General features: G+C 66.0%; 1 protein-coding gene across 10 annotated transcripts in view; it reads right to left on the reverse strand.

The window, feature by feature from the left end:
• Nucleotides 1-1074: 1074 nt before the first annotated feature.
• Nucleotides 1075-17178, reverse strand: part of AGRN (agrin) — a 31523-nt gene continuing 15419 nt past the window's right edge. For 2 of the 10 annotated variants that reach the window (XM_037062265.1, XM_037062271.1), the window contains 35 exons: nucleotides 14628-14843; nucleotides 14324-14548; nucleotides 14021-14245; nucleotides 13674-13880; nucleotides 12526-12744; nucleotides 12255-12449; nucleotides 11972-12172; nucleotides 11745-11893; nucleotides 11572-11677; nucleotides 10745-10861; nucleotides 10499-10663; nucleotides 10173-10316; nucleotides 9968-10092; nucleotides 9787-9892; nucleotides 9371-9715; nucleotides 9154-9291; nucleotides 8582-8709; nucleotides 8333-8447; nucleotides 8134-8253; nucleotides 7736-8044; nucleotides 7337-7529; nucleotides 7015-7230; nucleotides 6417-6646; nucleotides 6187-6321; nucleotides 5923-6019; nucleotides 5670-5834; nucleotides 5456-5567; nucleotides 5252-5263; nucleotides 4919-5035; nucleotides 4633-4825; nucleotides 4473-4560; nucleotides 3681-3713; nucleotides 3252-3476; nucleotides 2754-2857; nucleotides 1075-2402 (listed from right to left, as the gene is read on the reverse strand). In XM_037062265.1, the coding sequence (XP_036918160.1) occupies nucleotides 2245-2402; nucleotides 2754-2857; nucleotides 3252-3476; nucleotides 3681-3713; nucleotides 4473-4560; nucleotides 4633-4825; nucleotides 4919-5035; nucleotides 5252-5263; nucleotides 5456-5567; nucleotides 5670-5834; nucleotides 5923-6019; nucleotides 6187-6321; nucleotides 6417-6646; nucleotides 7015-7230; nucleotides 7337-7529; nucleotides 7736-8044; nucleotides 8134-8253; nucleotides 8333-8447; nucleotides 8582-8709; nucleotides 9154-9291; nucleotides 9371-9715; nucleotides 9787-9892; nucleotides 9968-10092; nucleotides 10173-10316; nucleotides 10499-10663; nucleotides 10745-10861; nucleotides 11572-11677; nucleotides 11745-11893; nucleotides 11972-12172; nucleotides 12255-12449; nucleotides 12526-12744; nucleotides 13674-13880; nucleotides 14021-14245; nucleotides 14324-14548; nucleotides 14628-14843 (5633 nt within the window). In that variant the 3' untranslated portion in view covers nucleotides 1075-2244. Of the gene's footprint in view, nucleotides 2403-2753; nucleotides 2858-3251; nucleotides 3477-3680; nucleotides 3714-4472; nucleotides 4561-4632; nucleotides 4826-4918; nucleotides 5036-5251; nucleotides 5264-5452; nucleotides 5568-5669; nucleotides 5835-5922; nucleotides 6020-6186; nucleotides 6322-6416; nucleotides 6647-7014; nucleotides 7231-7336; nucleotides 7530-7735; nucleotides 8045-8133; nucleotides 8254-8332; nucleotides 8448-8581; nucleotides 8710-9153; nucleotides 9292-9370; nucleotides 9716-9786; nucleotides 9893-9967; nucleotides 10093-10172; nucleotides 10317-10498; nucleotides 10664-10744; nucleotides 10862-11571; nucleotides 11678-11744; nucleotides 11894-11971; nucleotides 12173-12254; nucleotides 12450-12525; nucleotides 12745-13673; nucleotides 13881-14020; nucleotides 14246-14323; nucleotides 14549-14627; nucleotides 14844-17178 lie in introns of all 10 variants that reach the window. The other 8 variants (XM_037062268.1, XM_037062272.1, XM_037062267.1 and 5 more) reach the window with 7 other exon arrangements.

Consider the following 17178-nt stretch of genomic DNA (forward strand, 5'->3'; position numbering starts at 1 on the left):
GCCATCATCTGCCCCACCCACCTCTCGGACCCTCCCCTATTCCAGAGCTGTAAGAGCAAGAAGGCTTTGTAGGGCCTGGGGCAGCTACCAGGTGGCAGCCTGGTCCACAGCAAAAAGGGGAATAAGCGTCCCCCAGACCAGCCCACCCCCATTCCCCTGCAGCCGCACCCTCAGGCCTTAGCAGGGACACCCAGGCTGAATGTATGGAGTCACCCCACACTAGCAGCCAGGAGGCTGGGGTGAGGTTGGTGGCAGGCTCCCCATGCTCGACCCTCCTGCCCACCCCCTCTCCGGCCAGTTCTGGCCCATGTAGAGCTGCACCAGCTTGGCCACTGTCCACACAGGTCACAATAGTTGCCTGTGCTCTGGCTCTTGCTGTGGGTCAACTCTTTGTGGCACTTGGTAAGTGTGGGGGGGCCACTCCCATGGTCACCACCCTCAGCTTCCAAAGCCGTCCCTGGGCTTCTCCCACCTGAGGTCTTGTTCTGCCAGGAATGGCCAAGTCCAAGCCCAGGCCCCCATCTAGCCGGTGTGCACACTGGGTGGTGGGCACCCCCTGATGTGCCCTCAACCCTCCACGACAAGCTCAGCCTCGCCTCTAGCACCTGCCTGGGGCTGCAGGTGACCAGGGACAGGGCCCCGGACAGCTCCCCCTGGGATCCACAGGGTGGCCTGGGGAGCCCATGGAGAAACACATCTCTTAGAGGGGTCAGGGTTCCAGGGGGGAGGTCACACAGGTCTCCTCTCCTGCTCTGGTTTGAGGCTCACAGCTGTGCTTCCTAGGCCGCCGCTCTGGCCTTCTGCTGAGGGTCTCTCAAACAGGACGGAAGGTGGACCAGCCTGAGCCAGTGGGAAGGGACCCCTGCCACCGCAGGCAGCGCAGAGTGGGTGCAATGCTGCAAGGCTACCCCAAGTAAGTTCCTAGGGGTAGGAACCTCCGCAGGCCCTGCCCTACCAACGGGTCAGTTTGCCGCGGGGGTCTGCTCCTCAGAAGCAGCCTCCACCCAGAGCCACATAAGGGAGTGTGAGGCCTGCGCCCCATCGGGACACTGAAAAGCCACCAGCGGAGCAGACGCAAGCACCTCGTGACGTGTTCGGACTTTATTTCAGGGTGATTGACACAGACTGGAGTTAGTAATGGGATGTTTGGGCCCCTTCAGCCCTTGGGCCAAACAGCCCAGGCCCAGGTGTGGGAGCAGGGACCAGCACCCCACCAGTGGGCGGGTGTGGGCCATCCTCAGAGGGGGTAGGGTGGGGCGGGACGCAGTGTTGCCGTTTAAGGCATTTACGGCCTCACTGCCATCCCTGCACCTGCCTCTTGGCCTCGGTCAGACACCCACCGACTTCCGGTCATCCTCGAATGAGGACAGCTGCCCCTCACCCCAGAGCCAGAGGGGGGGGTTTGCCACGCAGTGTCCTCAGCTCCTCTCGGGCCCAGGTGACAGCCCGTCACCCCAGATGCCAACCAACAGCAACAGCATTAGGAACTCTGTGGCTGGTGTCGCCTGGACATGTGCCCTGTAGAGGGGGACACTGGCTGCCCAGGCAAACAGGTGACGGGCATCATCCACACCACAGTGGCCACCGCCTCTCAGGGTTCCTTCTGAAGCCTGAGGTGTCAGGGAGGGGACACAGCCAGGTCCAAGTTGGCTGGGTGGGTGGGCAGGGCCAGCTGAGGGTTAAGGCCCGGGAACAGGCCTGGGCCTGGCCTCTGCTCTTCAGCACCCTGGGACTGGTAGACACTGTGTGTGTGTGGGGGGATGTGGCGCTATGTGGCCCCACTGGTAACGTCATTTCTAAGTCACAGTATTGGCACAGGAGGCCCAGGACAGGCTGGCCAGGTGGGAGGCTAGTCCTGGGGAGCCTGGCCCACTCACAGCGGGACAAGGACCAACTCAGTGTAGGCCTGGGAGGGTCCTCTCCAACCCGGGCAGCAGCTTCCCCCTCTGGTGCCTTGCCAGGTGGAGCCTCGCCAGCAGAGTGCGGTGTGTCGGTCTGCCCACAGGCAGGAGCACAGCAGGCCGGGCTGTGTGGAGGTGTCGGGGTGCATCCTGAGGCGGAGCCACGCACTCCGTGCTGCCCCGTCGGCCCCGAGTGTGTGTCTCTGCAGCTTGCCTGCCTGGACGGGAGGGATGCCAGGCCCGGAGTCCTTCCAGCCAAACGTAGGCAAGAAAATCATATCAAAAAGCAACAAGTGTACAAAAATATAAAAGGACTGCAGCAGGTGGTGGAGGCTGTGGTGGCTCACGCGGCGGGACAGGGCCGCAGCTCCGGCCTGGAGACGGCGTCCTCCAGCAGGTGCAGGGCTCGCCGCCCCACCACCACGTCTCGCAGGCAGCCCACGAAGCCCGTGCTGTAGGCCTTGGGCAGGGCGGGGCCCACAGGCAGTTTCGCCAAGCCCCCTGCAGGACAAACATGGGAAGGACACCCTGTGACTCCAATGGGCAGGCCAGACCTGGTGGGTGGAAGGACCCACCAGCACTCGAATGACAGACAAGGTGAGTGACCTGGGGCCCGTCAGCACCCAGGGTGAACAAGGTGATTAGCAGGTGAGCTTTCGCCTCCTGCACCCACCCCGCCCTGGCAGCTAACTGCAGGGGCTAGGAGAGCAGGGGACAGGGCCCCAACACTGGCTGGCCCATCTGCAGCTGAGTGGGGTTGACTCAGGGGCCACTCTCAGTGCTGGCCCCAGCGGATGGGGTCTGTCCCCCAGAGCTTCTGAGACCCTCCCCTGTCCCTCTCCCCTCACTCACCCAGCCACAGGGCTCCATCTGTGTCCAGCTGCGTGGAGCCCAGAGGGGAGGAGCCGGTCACAGGGGCCTCATTGCCCACCTGAAGGGAGCCTTCCCTTTGTTCCCTGGAGGGGCAGACAGGTGAGGCCCCCAAGTGACTCCAGAGAGCCCACCCTGCTGCCTCCAGGCCCTGAGCCCCATCCAGTGTCACCCAGGGCCGGGACAAGGTGGCACTGATCCTTAGGAGAGAGGGTGCTTGGTGGCCAGGGCAGGAGGCTGTCGCATGGGTTCAATTTTGCTGGAAGGGATGGTAGGCTCCGAGCAGAGCAACACATCCCCAAACAGCAAGGGCCCCCTTTTCAGATCAGAGGTTCCCTGACCGTAACCTGTGTCCTCTTGTCCCTCCCCATCTCTAGCTATGACCTTGGGTCAGACCGCAGGCCCTGCCTCCCACCAGCTACCAGTGACCCAGCACACCCTGGCAGGGCAGGTCCAGTGTGCCCTGGGCTCCTGGCTGACCTGTGCGCTCGGACCCGCAGCCAGCGGTTGGTGTTGACCGGCACGGTGGAGCGTAGCACAACCGGCTGGGAGCCCAGGTCATAGGCCAGCTGCAGGCGCCCACCCACGATGGCCAGGGCGATGTAGTCGGCCCGCTCCGTGGCCTTGCCACTCCACAGCACCAGCCCCTGCGTGGCCTCGGTGCGCAGGCTCAGCTCAAAGTGGTCGCTCTGCAGTGTCTTCTCACTGTAGGGAAGAGGGCCGGTCAGGGCCTTCCTGAAGTGCAGCGGAGAACGGGCAGACACCAACATGGGGCAGATGGGCAGTGGGAGTTAGGACCAGACCGGCAGACATGAGAGGTGCACGGACGGAAGGACAGCTCAGCAGAGGCGGGGGGTGGGGGGTGACGACGGGCAGGCAGACAGCAAGGCCAGGGCAGCACGTGCTTACCTATGAGGGGCCCCGGAACCCGGCGCTTCGGGGCTTAGAAGCAGGAAGAGAGGGATGCAGGTGAGCCGGGGACAGACAGGCGGCAGTGCAGGGCGGGGCCCTGCAGCAGCCCTCCCCACGTCCCCTTCCCACACATGGGAGGCAGGAGCAGCAAGCGTCCTCGGAAGACATGGAGGACCCGGGGCCATCTGCTCCACCCCCCAGAGCCCCGGCAGTGACACACATGCAACACACATGTGCAGACACGAGCTGGTGGGCATGGCCTAGGCCCAGCTTTCAAGAGGTGAGAAAGGTGGTAAGAATGGAGACTGTGGGCTCCTTGCTTCGAGAGGCCTGGATGTCCCAGTACACATGTGCAACCAAACACACGTGCACATGGGCACAGATGTCCACACGCAGTGAGGGCAGTGCCTGAGGGGGTGGATGGGGGACCACCCTCAGCACACACCCGGGGCCTCATGCAGCCCAAACAGCCCCAGCCCCGTCCTGCATCTGGGAGGGAAGTTCCGCTGCTGCCCAGCCAGCGAGGAGCAGAGAATGGGGGAACGAGTGAGAGGGAAGGTGGAACGGGGCCCAGGCTACTTACGCTGGGATCTCATTGGTCAGTTCGCTTGGAAACAAAGAGACAGAGATGGTGAGAGGAAGGAGGGTGCAGGAGGGTGGTGGGCAGGTACTGTGGGGCCTGCCTTTCCTGGCCACGGAGCGGAGGGCGGATGTGGCTCAGCCAGGCTCTCGCCCGCATGCGTGTGGACAGGACCAGACGGACAGCTGAAGGCAGGGGGGGCACATTACCTCTCTGTCACGGCATTGAGGTACTCAATGTAGGTCTGTCCGTCAAAGGCCAGTGCGTCGAGGTCCCCCGCTGACTTCTCCATCAGCCCTGAGAGAGGGTCAGGGTGAGGGAGGGCCTCGAGGGCCCCCGTGCAGCCTAGGCCTGGCGGGCAGTGCTCACCCATCTCGCAATGAGGCCCTGAGAAGCCCCCAGGGCAGAGGCACTCGTAGGAGGCCTCCCGGGGCAGACAGGAGGCCCCATTGAGGCAGGGATGTCCCGAGGCCTGGGTACATGGGTGGTCCACAAAGGAGGAGACGTCCACTGCCCGTACCACATGCTCCTGGGTCAGCAGCTGGTGGCCCTTCAGAGAGACCTGGGGGGACGGAGGAATGAGAGTCACAGCCCTGCCTTCCATCCTCTCTGCCATGGGAGCCCCCCCAGAATGCCCCCTCCACCACGTACATACCAGCTGGATGACGCCATCGAAGCCAGAGGACACTGCGGCAGCCCGGGCCAGCTTGCTGAAGTCGGGAGCCCCACCCAGGTAGAGAGGCTCCTTCAGGTTGAGGACAGTGTGCGATGCCTGGGGGGAGGCGCTGGGTGAGCCACTGGGGAGCTGCCCACCGGGCAGGCATAGGACACTGCGCCTGCCAGGGCCCCCCTCGCCCTCGGGCCCATCCACAAGGCAGAGTTAATCACACAGACGTGGCCGATGTGGGGCTTAGTGGCCAGGATGGGGGCTACTCTAGGGATGGGGGCGGCAGAAGATGACAGGCAGGAGGAGCAGGGAGACTGGTACCTTTTGGGATTTCTGACATCCGAGGAGCGGGGTGGGGGTTGCAGAGCGAGGCCAGAGAGCAGAGAGCAGAGGGAGGCACAGGACAGACGGGGGAGAAAACAGTTCAGTGAGAGCCACGTGGTGGGGCCACCACGCCGTCCAGGACTAGGAGCAGGAAGAGGAGGAGGAGGAAGAGGGGGAGGCCCATGGCCAGGAGACACTCACTGGGGACTCGCCCTGTACACGGGGTCTGTCGTTCACGCGCATGGCGCCCTTGCGGCCGTTTCGCTCCAGGGAGACCCTGGTCCAGGTGCCCAGGGCCACCAGCTCCTTGCTCCTGGTGAGAAGGGGGCACCATGAGCCCTACCACCTGCCCTGCCAGGTGCCCCAGTGACCCTGCCATGGGTCCCCAGCCTAGTCCCCACCCACACCTGCACACCTGATGACTGCCGCCCCCTTGCCCAGGTCGTAACGGAACTCCAGGTGGCCATCTTGCAGTGCCAGTGACACAAAGTCCCCCGTGCCATCCGTCTTCTGCCCGTTGTACAGGAGCAGGCCGTTGGCACCCCGGGCCAGGAACACCACCTCCAACGCCATCTTCTCCCTGGGGTCACGTGGAGTCAGGTGGTGGGGGGGTCAGTGTGATGCCCGGGGGGCTGCCTCCTCTCCTGTACCCCTTCCACCCCACTCACCCCAGGTCCCGGTCAAAAGCGTGCAGGCCTTTCAGCTCCAGGTAGGAGAAGCCACTGAAGTCAGCCAGGAAGGGCCGGGGATCGTTCTGTGCTAAGACTGTGGGAGACAGGACAGGGGTCACATGGGGTGTTGGGCCCTGACGTGGGGTCCCCTGTATACCCACCATGCTGTGATCCCCTGGCCTGAAGCCCAACCCTAACCCCTAGCAGAACCCAAACGCTTGACCCAGCCCCCCTCCCTGCCCTGAGGCCCCGCACCCCCACCTGTTTGGCAGAGAGGGCCCCCCCAGCCCAGGGGGCACTGGCACTCGGCCCCACCCGCCGGCAGCACACGGCAGGGGGCTGCCCCCTGGCAGGGGTTCGGCTCACAGGGGTTCTTCTCCTCTGCGCAGGTCGGGCCTGGAGAGAGACGGGGTGGAGTCCCAGGAAGCTGGAGCCCCTGCCCCCAGTAACACAGGTGCCCCTCCCGCACCCAGCCCAGGACCTGCCCTCACCGAAGCGGCCCGGAGGGCACTGACAGTGGAACATGCCAGCCTCCAGGGCCTGGCACGGGGCACCCCCGAGGCAGGGGCTGGGCAGGCAGGGGTGGGCCCCACACTCGCCCACATGGGAGCTTCTGGTAGCAGCCCTTGGCCAGTTGCTGAGCTCCAAGCGCTGGTTGTTGACGTCCAGCAGGCGGATGCAGCCCCTGAGGCCGACGCTGACAGAGGTCCGCTCCAGCACCCTGCGCCAGGACGAGGGTCAGGGGTCAGGGCTGCTCCCCATCCCCCCCTTGGGGTGCCCACAGACAGCCAGTCCCCAGGACAGGCATGGGCTGAGGATCACAGGTCAGGGCTGAACATCAGCCCAGTCCCTCCTTGGTGGTCACACTTGTCCTCAGGAATGCCACCCACAGATGGGGCAGAATCAGGACCTGGATCAAGAGCTAGGGTTGAGGTCGGGGTCACAGCCATGGTTCACACATGTCTCTCCACCCCCTTTGCTACTCAGATAGCGTGGGCTTCCTGGATGTAGCCAACAAGTCAGAGATCAGGGTGAAAGTCAGACACTGGGAATGGGGCCAAGGCCACCGCAACCCTCCCTAATGCTCACACGGAAGCCTGGTCCTCTGGGACACCACCCACAAAGAGCTCTGTGTCCAGGTTGAGGCCATCAGTGCCACTGGGGCTCTGGCCCAGGACAGGGGGCTCGCCGTCCACTGAGAGATTCCCCTGGCGCCAGTGCCGGGACAGCTCCAGGCGGTGCCACCGGCCGGGCTTCACGGGCACTGTGCTGGTCAGCACCAAGGGTCCTGAACCTGTGTCGAATCTGGGGGGGAGGAAGGGGGCCCTCAAATCAGCCACAAGGAACCAGGTCCACGGCCCCACCCCCCAGCTGCTCCAGCCCCACCCACCCCGGCCCTGGCACCACCCACCTGAGCTGCACGCGGCCCCCCACCAGGGCCAGTGCCAGGAAGTCCTTGCCCCGGGCCCCGCCGTTGTACAGCAGCAGCCCCTGCGGCTCCAGCGCGCGGAACTCCAACTCCAGGCGCAGTGTGTGGTAGGCTCGGAGGGTCGGGAAGGCCAGGAAGGAGTGGCCCCCAAAGGACGGCACCGAGGGGCGCAGTGCTGTGAGACAGGCACCAGCTGGAGGGGACAGAGGACCAGGGCCCCAGTGGCCCTGTCCTCTAGCCCGAACCCCCCAGGCCCTGGCTCCCTGCCCGCGACCCCAACCTGGCGCCCCTAGGCCTACTTCCCACACTCTGTTGCCAATGGTGGCTCAAACCTGCCCCCTGCTTGTCTCCCTGCCCCTCTCCAGCAAGGATGACCCTTACCCTCCTCACAGATGGTGCCCCCCCTGCCGGCTGGGCAGCTGCAGGTGAAGGTTCCACCCAAATCCCGGTCCTGGCAGGTGCCCCCATGGAGGCAGGGCAGGGAGTCGCAGGGCCTTGGGGGCTGCTGCGTGCGATGGGGGGCCGTGGTGGGGGGCCGTCGTGTGGTGGGGGACGCTGTGGTCCTGCTGATGGGCCGGCTCGTGTGACTGGGGTAGAGCGCCCGGGGGGTCACCATGGGAAAAGCGGAGGTGGTGGCCCTGGCCGTGGCTGCAGCAGGGGTGGCCCCAGTGAAGAGTGCAGGAAACCAGTCTGAGGGCGGGGAGAACTGTCAGGGGGCCCAGGGAGGGCCAGTGAGCAGGTGCCGGTGGCAGCAGGGGAGGGGCCAGGCAGGCACTCACCAAAGTCCATGAAGCGTGCGTGCTCCTGCAGTGGCCGGCGCACCCCAAGGGACCGGCGCCTCGATGCCTGGATCTGCCGGAGCAGGGCCCGGGCCACATCAGGTGGCCTGAAGCTCGTGGCTGGGGAGAGGGCACAGTGAGCACGGCAGAGCCCCGTGCAGCCACCCCACCTCCTGGGGGGAGCAGGATGGAGGCTCACTGGGGTCAAAGTGCACGTCCACAATGGCTCGGACAGTGTTGCCGGGCCCCAAGTCCCTCAGGTGGACGCTCCAGAAGTCCTTCTTAACGTCCGAGTTCCGGAAAAGGTCATCCAGCTGCGGGTGAGGGGTGGGTGAGGGCTCTGGGGGCTGCCCCGACTGGGCAGTCGGGCACGCCCACCCAGTGCTGTTCTGGGTCGGCCCTGGGAGGAAGGCAGGGCTGCGACTCAGCCCCGAGGGCCCCGACTCACTGCACTCTCGATGCTCCTGGCTGTCTCCCCAAACAGCTCCGACTTGGGGTCGGCCATCTCTGGGGTGTAGAATAGCTCCTGCCCGTCGACCCCCTCAAGCTCCAGCACACCCTGGAAGGCCTTGGTGGCTGTGGGGGAGGGGGCAGTGAGGTCCTGCCTGGCCCCGGCCAGGCCTCTGGGCCGGCCATGGACGCAGGCCCTGGCAGCAAGCCCCACGAGTGCAGGGCAGATGGCAGTTAGTCAGATGGTCATGAGGTTAGTGGGAAACCAGGGGCAGGGCTGGCATCGGTTACCAGGCGGACTCCATGGGGCAGTGCCCGGGCCAGCTTGCGACAGGAAAAACAGGTTAGCTGCAGGGGCCGCAGCGCCCACGTGTGTTTGGGGGCCAGACCTCGTGTGTGCGTGTGCGTGTGCTGAATCCCAAGGCCACGCACGCACGTCTGAGATCAGAACACCGTACACCCTGCGTGCCCACCTACGGAGCAGGCCTGCTTCCTGGGAGGAGAGACGGTGTCCCCGGCAGGATCCAGGCCACTCCTCACGCTGCAGCCCAGCCCTGGCCACCCACTCACCGGGACAGTTGGAGCCCTCTGCGTCCTGCGAGGGCGTCTTGCCATCTGAGCAGCAGCCCAAAGGTGAGTTATAGCACGAAGCCTTCTCGATGGGTGGCCCCGGGGTCACAGCGCTGCCGCCCCCAGGGGGCTCAAGTCCTGGGGAGGCGCAGTCTGAGCCCAGCAGCAGGCCCAGCCATCCTGGGCCCCGCTCCCCGCGTCCTGAGCCCATGCTCACCCCCTGAGCCGGCCCCACTGGCCTCCAGGTCCCCACTCAGCTCCTCGTCGCCACTCCCATCAGCACTGCCAGATTCACTGAAGGCAGACGTGGCAAGCCCTGCTGCCACGGGGGGTTCCGTGGGGGGCACGGTCAGTGTAGGCCTCCAGGTGGTCCGAGGGATGCTGGCGGTGGTCTGAGGTTGTGGCGAGGGTCGAAGGGTGGGCCGGCTGTGCGGGGTGCTGCTGGGAGCCAGAGCATGGGCACTGGGCGGCAGAGCCTCACTCAGGTGGTGCCCTGAGGTGGCCGCAGATGTGGGTGTTGGGTGGGCACCAGGAGCAACAGCCTCTGCGAGGAGAGGAGAGTCTGGTGGACGACCGAGTCAGGGCAAGGCCAGGCCTTCCTGGTCATGTCTGGGGCAGTGGGTTGGGCCTCACCCTGGCAGGGGCCGCGGCTCTGAATGGAGATGTCCAGGCCCTGGCGGCAGGCGATGGTCCTCAGCTGACACTCATTGCCATAGGTGACTCCATCCGACCCACAGACCTGGGGCACAAGGGCAAGGATGCTGTGGGGGAGCCCCTCCCTACCCCCACCCCCCACACACGCCCCACCCCTCACCTTGGTAGCATTCACCCCCATACAGGTGAGTGTTGGGCACACGCAGTGGGCGGAGCCAGCCTCCTCCACGCAGGACGCCCCGAACTCACAGTGCATCTCAGCACAGGTCTGGGGTACCGAGGAGCCTGGGGCAGAGAAGAGGCCCTGCTGGTTCAGGAGGCCAGCTGCCAGGACAGCCACTCCCCAGCACAGGCCAGGCCCTCACCTGTCTCACAGCCAGAGGGGCCCAGGGCGCGGCCACCTGGACACTGCCCGCACTTGGGCCCAGCCACCCCTGGCTTACAGGAGCACAGCCCGGTCATCTGCTCACAGTCATCCCGCACAGCACCCTGGGGGTCACAGCTGCAAGCTGAGGGGACACGGACAGGAGGGGGCACCTGAGGCCTGTGCCTGGTTTCCCCACTGGCCCCAGAGCCCTGCCTCCGCCCGATGTGGGCCAGGCCAGAGCCAGAGTAGGGGACACAGGGCCCAGCATGAGCACGGGCAGGCGGGAGAGTTCGGTGGAGCGCCAGCTGCGGTCCTGTCACTCACGGGTGCAGCCACTCCGGCCATCAGTGACGATGCCACGGAAGTTCCAGTAGCCAGGCTCACAGCGGTCGCACTTGAGGCCCCCCACACCCGGGCGGCAGGAGCACTGGCCGGTACCTGGGTCGCAGGTGCCACCATAGGAGCCATGCGGGTTGCACTGGCACATGCCTGCAAGGCCAGGGCAGGACGGGGTCACCACAGCAGCAAGGCTCAGCCTGGCTGTGGTTGGGGCCGGGCTCAGGCACTCACCGGGGCAGCCGGCCAGGCCCACACCCCGGGCAGCAGTGACGTTATCCTGGCAGCAGCCGAAGGGGGTCTGGGTGCAGTGCAGGGGGACTGCCGGTGGCCTTGGGGCCACAGTGGGGCCTGCAGAAAGACACCAGACAGTGCCCAACACCCTCCTGGGCCTGGCCACTCCCCCTCAGCCTCCCTGGGTCCTCGCCATCCCCTCCTAAGGCCAATCTCCATCAGGGCTGGAGGCTGGATCAGGCCACAGGGAAGGATCCCACCCCACACACGAGAGAATGTCCGTCCACAGAGGACCAGGACACACGGACAACTGTAGGTCAAGCACATGCAGCCCTGGGCGCACTGTACGACCAGAGCCACACGGGCTTGGGTCAGTGTGTCCTAGCAACGGGGCACATGTGTGCGCACATGCACACACACACACAAAGACATGGGTACACACGTTCATCCATATGCCTCCAACCACCCACGCTCACACCCTTGTGCAGAAATGTAACTCGTGCACCTGTAACTGCCCATAGGGGAGAAACTGCCCAGAGGGGCCCTGCTGACTCCTGTTGCCTCTCTGCACTGAAGCCCAGCCTGGCACACAGTAGGTGCTCAGTGCACACTTGTTGGCTCCCAGTGACACGCCACTCCACACATGCAGCTGCATGGGTATAAGTATGCACCAACGTGACACACTTATGTGTGCTCAAACATCTCTGCCAGACACAACACCTGTGAACAGGCACACTCCCACCTGCCTCACACCTGTGTACACAGCTCTGAATGCGCACACACAGAGAACACAGCGGACACGCACAAGAACACGCGTGCCCACCCACCTCGGCAGGCTCCTGGAGCCACCACATGTAGCTCTCGCTGGGACTCGCACCGGGCCTTCTTCAGCTCGCACTCCGTGCCATAGGTGGCACCGTCGGAGCCACAGACCTGGAGGAACGGTGTCAGTGGAGTGGCCGAGGCCCTGCCTCACCCCTGCCCAGAGACGGAGCCTCACCGGGCTCCTGGGGATGCCCTGGCAGCGGAAGCCGCAGACGCACGGCCCATCCTCTGAGTCCTCGTCCCAGACACCGCCACGCTGCCGGCACAGCTCCTGCTCGCACTCGCCGTCCTCCCCGGAGCCGGAGCCTCCGGAGCCACACTCGGCTGTGGAAAGGGGACGGTCACCCGAGGGCTGCTGGTCAGAGTTGGCACCCCACACCTCACGCCAGTCTCCAAGCCTACCCTGCTCACAGGGCCCCACCCGGGCCTCCTCGATCTGGGTCTGCTGCTGGCAGGCAGCCTCACGGAGTTCACAGCTGCTGCTGTAGGTGACGCCGTCGCTGCCGCACACGGGGCCAGGTGGGGGGCGCTCACACCGGGGACACACACACTGCCCCGCCAAGCACACTGCCCCGAAGGCACACACCGTGTCTCCACAGGTCTCTGCGGAGGCGGAGCCGGGCCCAGTCAGCAGGCCCCAGCTGGGAAGCGCAGGGACCACAGCCTCCCAGCCCACCCCACTCACGGCAGGGTCCAGGCGAGGCCACGTGCAGGCTAATCTGGTGTGTGCAGGCATGGACATGCAGCTCGCACTCGCTGGCGTACGTGTGCCCATCTGAGCCACACACAGGCTCGGCCAGGGCCACGCACCCGGAGGGGCACACGCAGCGCCCGGTCTCGGCCTCGCACAAGGCTCCAAAGCGGCACTGCCCACAGCGGTCTGGGAAGGAGGCGCCATCACCTCGGTGCCCAGGACGCCCTCCCCCCCCCGCAGGACCCACTAGCCCACCACTGACCACAGGGTCCTCTGCGAGCCACCCGGATCTCCCGCCCGAGGGTGCAGGCCGTGGCCTCCAGCTCGCAGGTGCTGCCGTACGTGACGCCGTCAGTGCCGCACACGGGGTCGTAGACGCCTGGACACGCCTGCTGGCACACGCACTCGGCTCCCCCGTTCTTCACGACACACACCGCCCCAAACAGGCACTGCACCCCGAGGCACGGGGACCGGGGCTGGTCTGCGGATGACAGGGCTCTCAGCAGGCCGCCTCCCCCAGGCTCAGGCAGAAGCCCCCAGCTCCACGCAGCAGACCCTCTCCCGGGGTGGGGATGGCGCAGGAGGAGTGGACCGGGAGAAGGGTCGGAGGCACAGGACACAGCAGAGAAAGGGACAGACACATGACAGACACAGACAGGGACACGGAACCAACAGCCCCAGCCCCCGCATGACGGCGGTATGGGCTGTCCTCAGGAGCATCCCGAAGACCCACGGTGGGCTGTGTGAGGGCCAGGCCTGCCCAGGCTACTGACTGGACCCCCAGCCACCCTGGGACATGTGTGCACGTGGGGGGGCTCTCTCCGTGGGCAAGAAGAGTCTGCAATCTAGAGTCGGACCCAGGGCCACACAGGGGGAGGAGGTGTCTGTCCACTTGCTCTGAGGACCACAAGGCCAGGCAGCAGCGAGCCACCCCCCCGCCGCACTGGGGGCAGACCTCAGGCTGCGGGCTCCGGGCAGCAGGTGCGGCGCCTCATCCTGCCCGTAGGTCAGGCTGGAAGACACAAGAGGCGCAGCCGAGAGGGAAGGAAGGACGGGGAGGAGACAGGCGCGGAGAGACCGCAGAGACACCCGGGGACACAGCTGGGGGTGGGCAGGGCACAGCAGTCCCCACCTCTGTCGCCCCCAGAGCCCTGAGGGACCCAGGAGGCTGCAGGTGCCACACAGGCCCCACCACTGCCTCCCTGACCCCAGGTACTCCAGGCGCCCTGATCATGGAGCCCTCCACCCCAGAGACCGTTAGGCAAGAGCCCTGCCAGGCCCCCCAGGGACCCGCTGGCACCCAAGACCCCAGGGGGATGTGACTCAGGATGGAGATGGTGTGTGATGGTGGCAGCAGGGACCCACGCAGGACCGGCCTGCTCCAGGCACGGGCCCCCCCACAGTGCTCACCACAGGGGCCCTGGTGCTTGGGGGGGACGTTGCGCTGCTGCCGGCACTCGGCCTGCTGGCGCCGGCAGTCATTGTCATAGGTGTGCCCGTCGTGGGCGCACACGGGTCTGTAGGCCCCATCGCAGATGATGCGGTCACAGGAGCAGCGTGGCCGGCCTCGGCGGACCAGACACATGGCATTGAACCTGCAGGTGTCTGGACACTGGTCTGGGGATGGGAGGAGAAGGCCTGGAGATCAGAGGCCAGAGGGCCACACCAGCCTCCACTGTGGGACATGCAGGGCATCCGAGGACCCACGGGGGACAGTGAGCACAGGCAGCGCAGCGCCCCCCCAGGGAGGCGCTCACCTCGAGGCTGGCACTGCCCGGAGCGCACTTTCTGGAGGAGGACGCCGCGCATGGCCCCTGTGCGGCCCATCACGCACTCGCTGTCATAGGTGACTCCGTCATCCCCACACACAGGCGCCCGCCGGGGTGGGCAGCTCTCTGGCCGGAGTAGCATCTCGCGACGCCGGGTTTGAGGGTTCACGCGGCAGATGCGGCTCGAGTCGCTGAGGACACCCTGGCAGGGGTCTGGGGCGGGAGGGCGGAGGTCAGGGCGTGCGCGCAGGCGCACGCACAGAGGTCATGCGAGGTGCTGGCGTAGCTCACCGCAAGGGCCGTCGAACTTCTTAAAGATGTTCTCCTGGCGGGCGCAGGCCTGGCGCAGGAGCTGGCACTCGCTGGGATAGTCGGCACCGTCACTGCCGCACACGGGGCCCCCAGGTGTCCCCCGACAGGAGGCAGGGCACAGGCACGAGGCTGTCTGTCCATCGGCAGAGCGCGTGCAGGTGCTGCCGAAGCTGCAGGTCACGTTGGAGCAGGGGTCGCGGGGCCCTGTGGGCGGGGCGGGGTAGGGTCACGCTGGCCGTCCCCCCACACACTGGTGCCCCTCCGCTGCGCCGGGCGCACTCACCGCAGGGCCCGTGGGATAGCAGGCGGATGCGCCGCTGCTGGCTGCACTGCGCTCGCTGCAGCTCGCACTCGTTGCTATAGGTGGAGGCGTCAGAGCCGCACACCGGCGCCACCACGCGGGGACAGGGCCGCTTCTTGCACACGCAGGAGGCTCGGCCGGGATCCTCCACACTGGGCTCACACACGGCGCCAAAGCCACACAGCATCCCCCGGCAGGCTGGCATGGGGAGGGGGAGGGTCAGAGCCCGCCCCTGCCAGCCCCTCACCCCGGGGCCATCTGCACACACGGGCCACACCATCTACTCATTAAACCCCACAGATACATCCACACATGTACGTGTGCCCACACATGCTCACACAGGCACATGTGTGTGCCCATCATGCCCACATACACATGCTTGTGGGCACTGTCACAGGGCCAGGCCCTCCCCTATCAAGCCCTGCCCAATGCAGGCCTCCCACCCGTCCTGGCCTTTTCTGGGGCTTCCCTCCTGGGGAACCCCCTCCGTCTGCACCTCCGTGCCTGCTGCGGAGGGGACACCTGCCGCCTGCCTCGGTGGACAGCCAGCCCTCGGCCAGCTCGGCTGCGGGTATTGGCCCCCTCACACTGCTTGGGGGGTCTCCCCATCTCCTGATGGGTGACCAGGCAACTGACCACTCACAGCCCCGACCCTGCAGTGCCCACCTGCATACCTGACCCATCTACCTCCCCAGGGACCAGCTCCCCCCGCCCTTCTGGGACACCTGAGGTCACACAGCTAGGGGGAAGGTGTGGGAGGTCAGGTCACATGGTCCACCCTCTGCCTCAGGCCAGGAACCCTGCTGCCCTGGCCCCCATCTTCCCACGTTTTATTCTCCTGCCCCTCAAGACCTGTCCGCACACGGGCCCTGCCCAGGCCCCCGCTCTGTGTGGCTCGCCCTCTCCGTCTCCTGCTCCCCAGCCTTGGGAGCTTCTCTCCCCGGGCACCCTCGTGCCTGTCCTCCCCACCTGTCCTCTCCAGCCGGCCCCCTCAGCCCCATCCTGCCTCCTCACACTCAGAGAGGCCAGCATGGGGGTGCTGTTGGCTTCGCAGCTGGAGCTGCGTGTGCCCAGTGTGCAGGGGGCAGGCAGGCTGGCTCCTCAGGACCCTGGCAGAGGACTGCACACCCACAGGCGGGGGTGGGGGTGGGCATTACAGGCCACAGCTGTCAGGAACTAATGCATGTGCAACTGGGTCCGATTAGCATTAATAAGTTATGGGGACTGGGGAGGCGCCCCCATCACCTCCCACCAGACTCGGGAAGTTGGGTGGGAGGAAGCACCCTCCATTCTACCCAGCTCTGGAGCTGGAGCTCACTGTTGCCATGGCAACAGGCCACCCCAGGCTCCTGCTATCTGCTTGGGCGTCCCCACCCCCATCCCGCACAGGCTGCCTGAGCCAGAGCCAGGGGCCTGCATGGACACCAGCCAGAAGTCCCTACGATGCGCCCCCCCCACCCCGACCCCGTCCACCTATGCTTCCTCCCTGCCACCTCGCCCTTGTCTGCCCCACCCCCTCAAGTCCCTCATCAGACCCTGGAGCCCGGCTCTCCCCAGCTCTGCATGCCCCTGCCACGCCTCAGTATCTCCTCCAGGGAAAGGGGCACCCGAGGACACCTGGGCCGTGGGAACTGCCTCTGGGCAGCAAAGTTTTGCAGGGCACCTGGGGCACTGCGCTGTGGGGACGGCCAGCGGCCGGGACGACTATGGTCAATAATGGGGCCTTCCTGCTCCAACAGGGCCCACCCCTAGCCCCTCTGCACACTTTCTGGCCTCCTTGGTGCCCCCAGCCCCTGTCTCTCACCCAAGGCCCCTCACCGCCCCAAGCCACAAGCCCTGGCATTTGCTGATGTCCAGCCGGCTCTCCTCTTTGGTCTCAACTGGACCTGCAGACCAGGGTCCCTCCCAGGGTCCAGACTCCATGGCCAAGGACCTGGTCACCTCACTGTACCTGAGGCTCCCAGCCGGTTGCTGTGTCTGTGCCCTTGGGGTCAGGCCTCTGTCTCCCTCTGACCACCTGGGTGCAACCAGACCCCTGCCAAGGACACCTACTTCTGAGTGACCAGCAGGCTCCTCACCTGCCAAGATCCGCACCTTCCTCCGTAGCCCAGGGGTCTGCTTTGCCCCACAGACACTGGGGAGGAAGCAGATGTGCACAGCTGGGGCCTGGGGTGGGTGCAGAGGACGGATGGAAGGGCCGGAGACCAGAGGCCACCCATAGGTGCCTTGGGCCTAGCTGAGGGCAGAGGGGCCAGGGTGCCATGAAGCTGAGGCCCCAGCACTGACACCAGGTCCTGGTCTCTCCACCTACCCCCCAAGAACGACAGTTCCTGAGGGGCAGTCTCCTCTCCCGGCTCCCGGGGCAGCCGCGTGGCATTTGGTGATTCAGTGTGGGCAAGGCTGAGGTTTGGGGCATAATGGACTCGTCCCCTGTCCAGGATGAAATAGCTCCCCCCTCCCCCAGCCACGCTCAGCCAGGCCAGAGCTGCTCCCGTGCACCCCCACGGTGCCTAGGGGGTCTCAGAGTCTCAGG

The sequence above is a fragment of the Sturnira hondurensis genome, unplaced genomic scaffold, assembly GCF_014824575.4.
Source record: "Sturnira hondurensis isolate 20B ecotype Veracruz unplaced genomic scaffold, ASM1482457v3 Scaffold0013931, whole genome shotgun sequence".
In the NCBI taxonomy this organism is placed as follows: Eukaryota; Metazoa; Chordata; class Mammalia; order Chiroptera; family Phyllostomidae; genus Sturnira; species Sturnira hondurensis.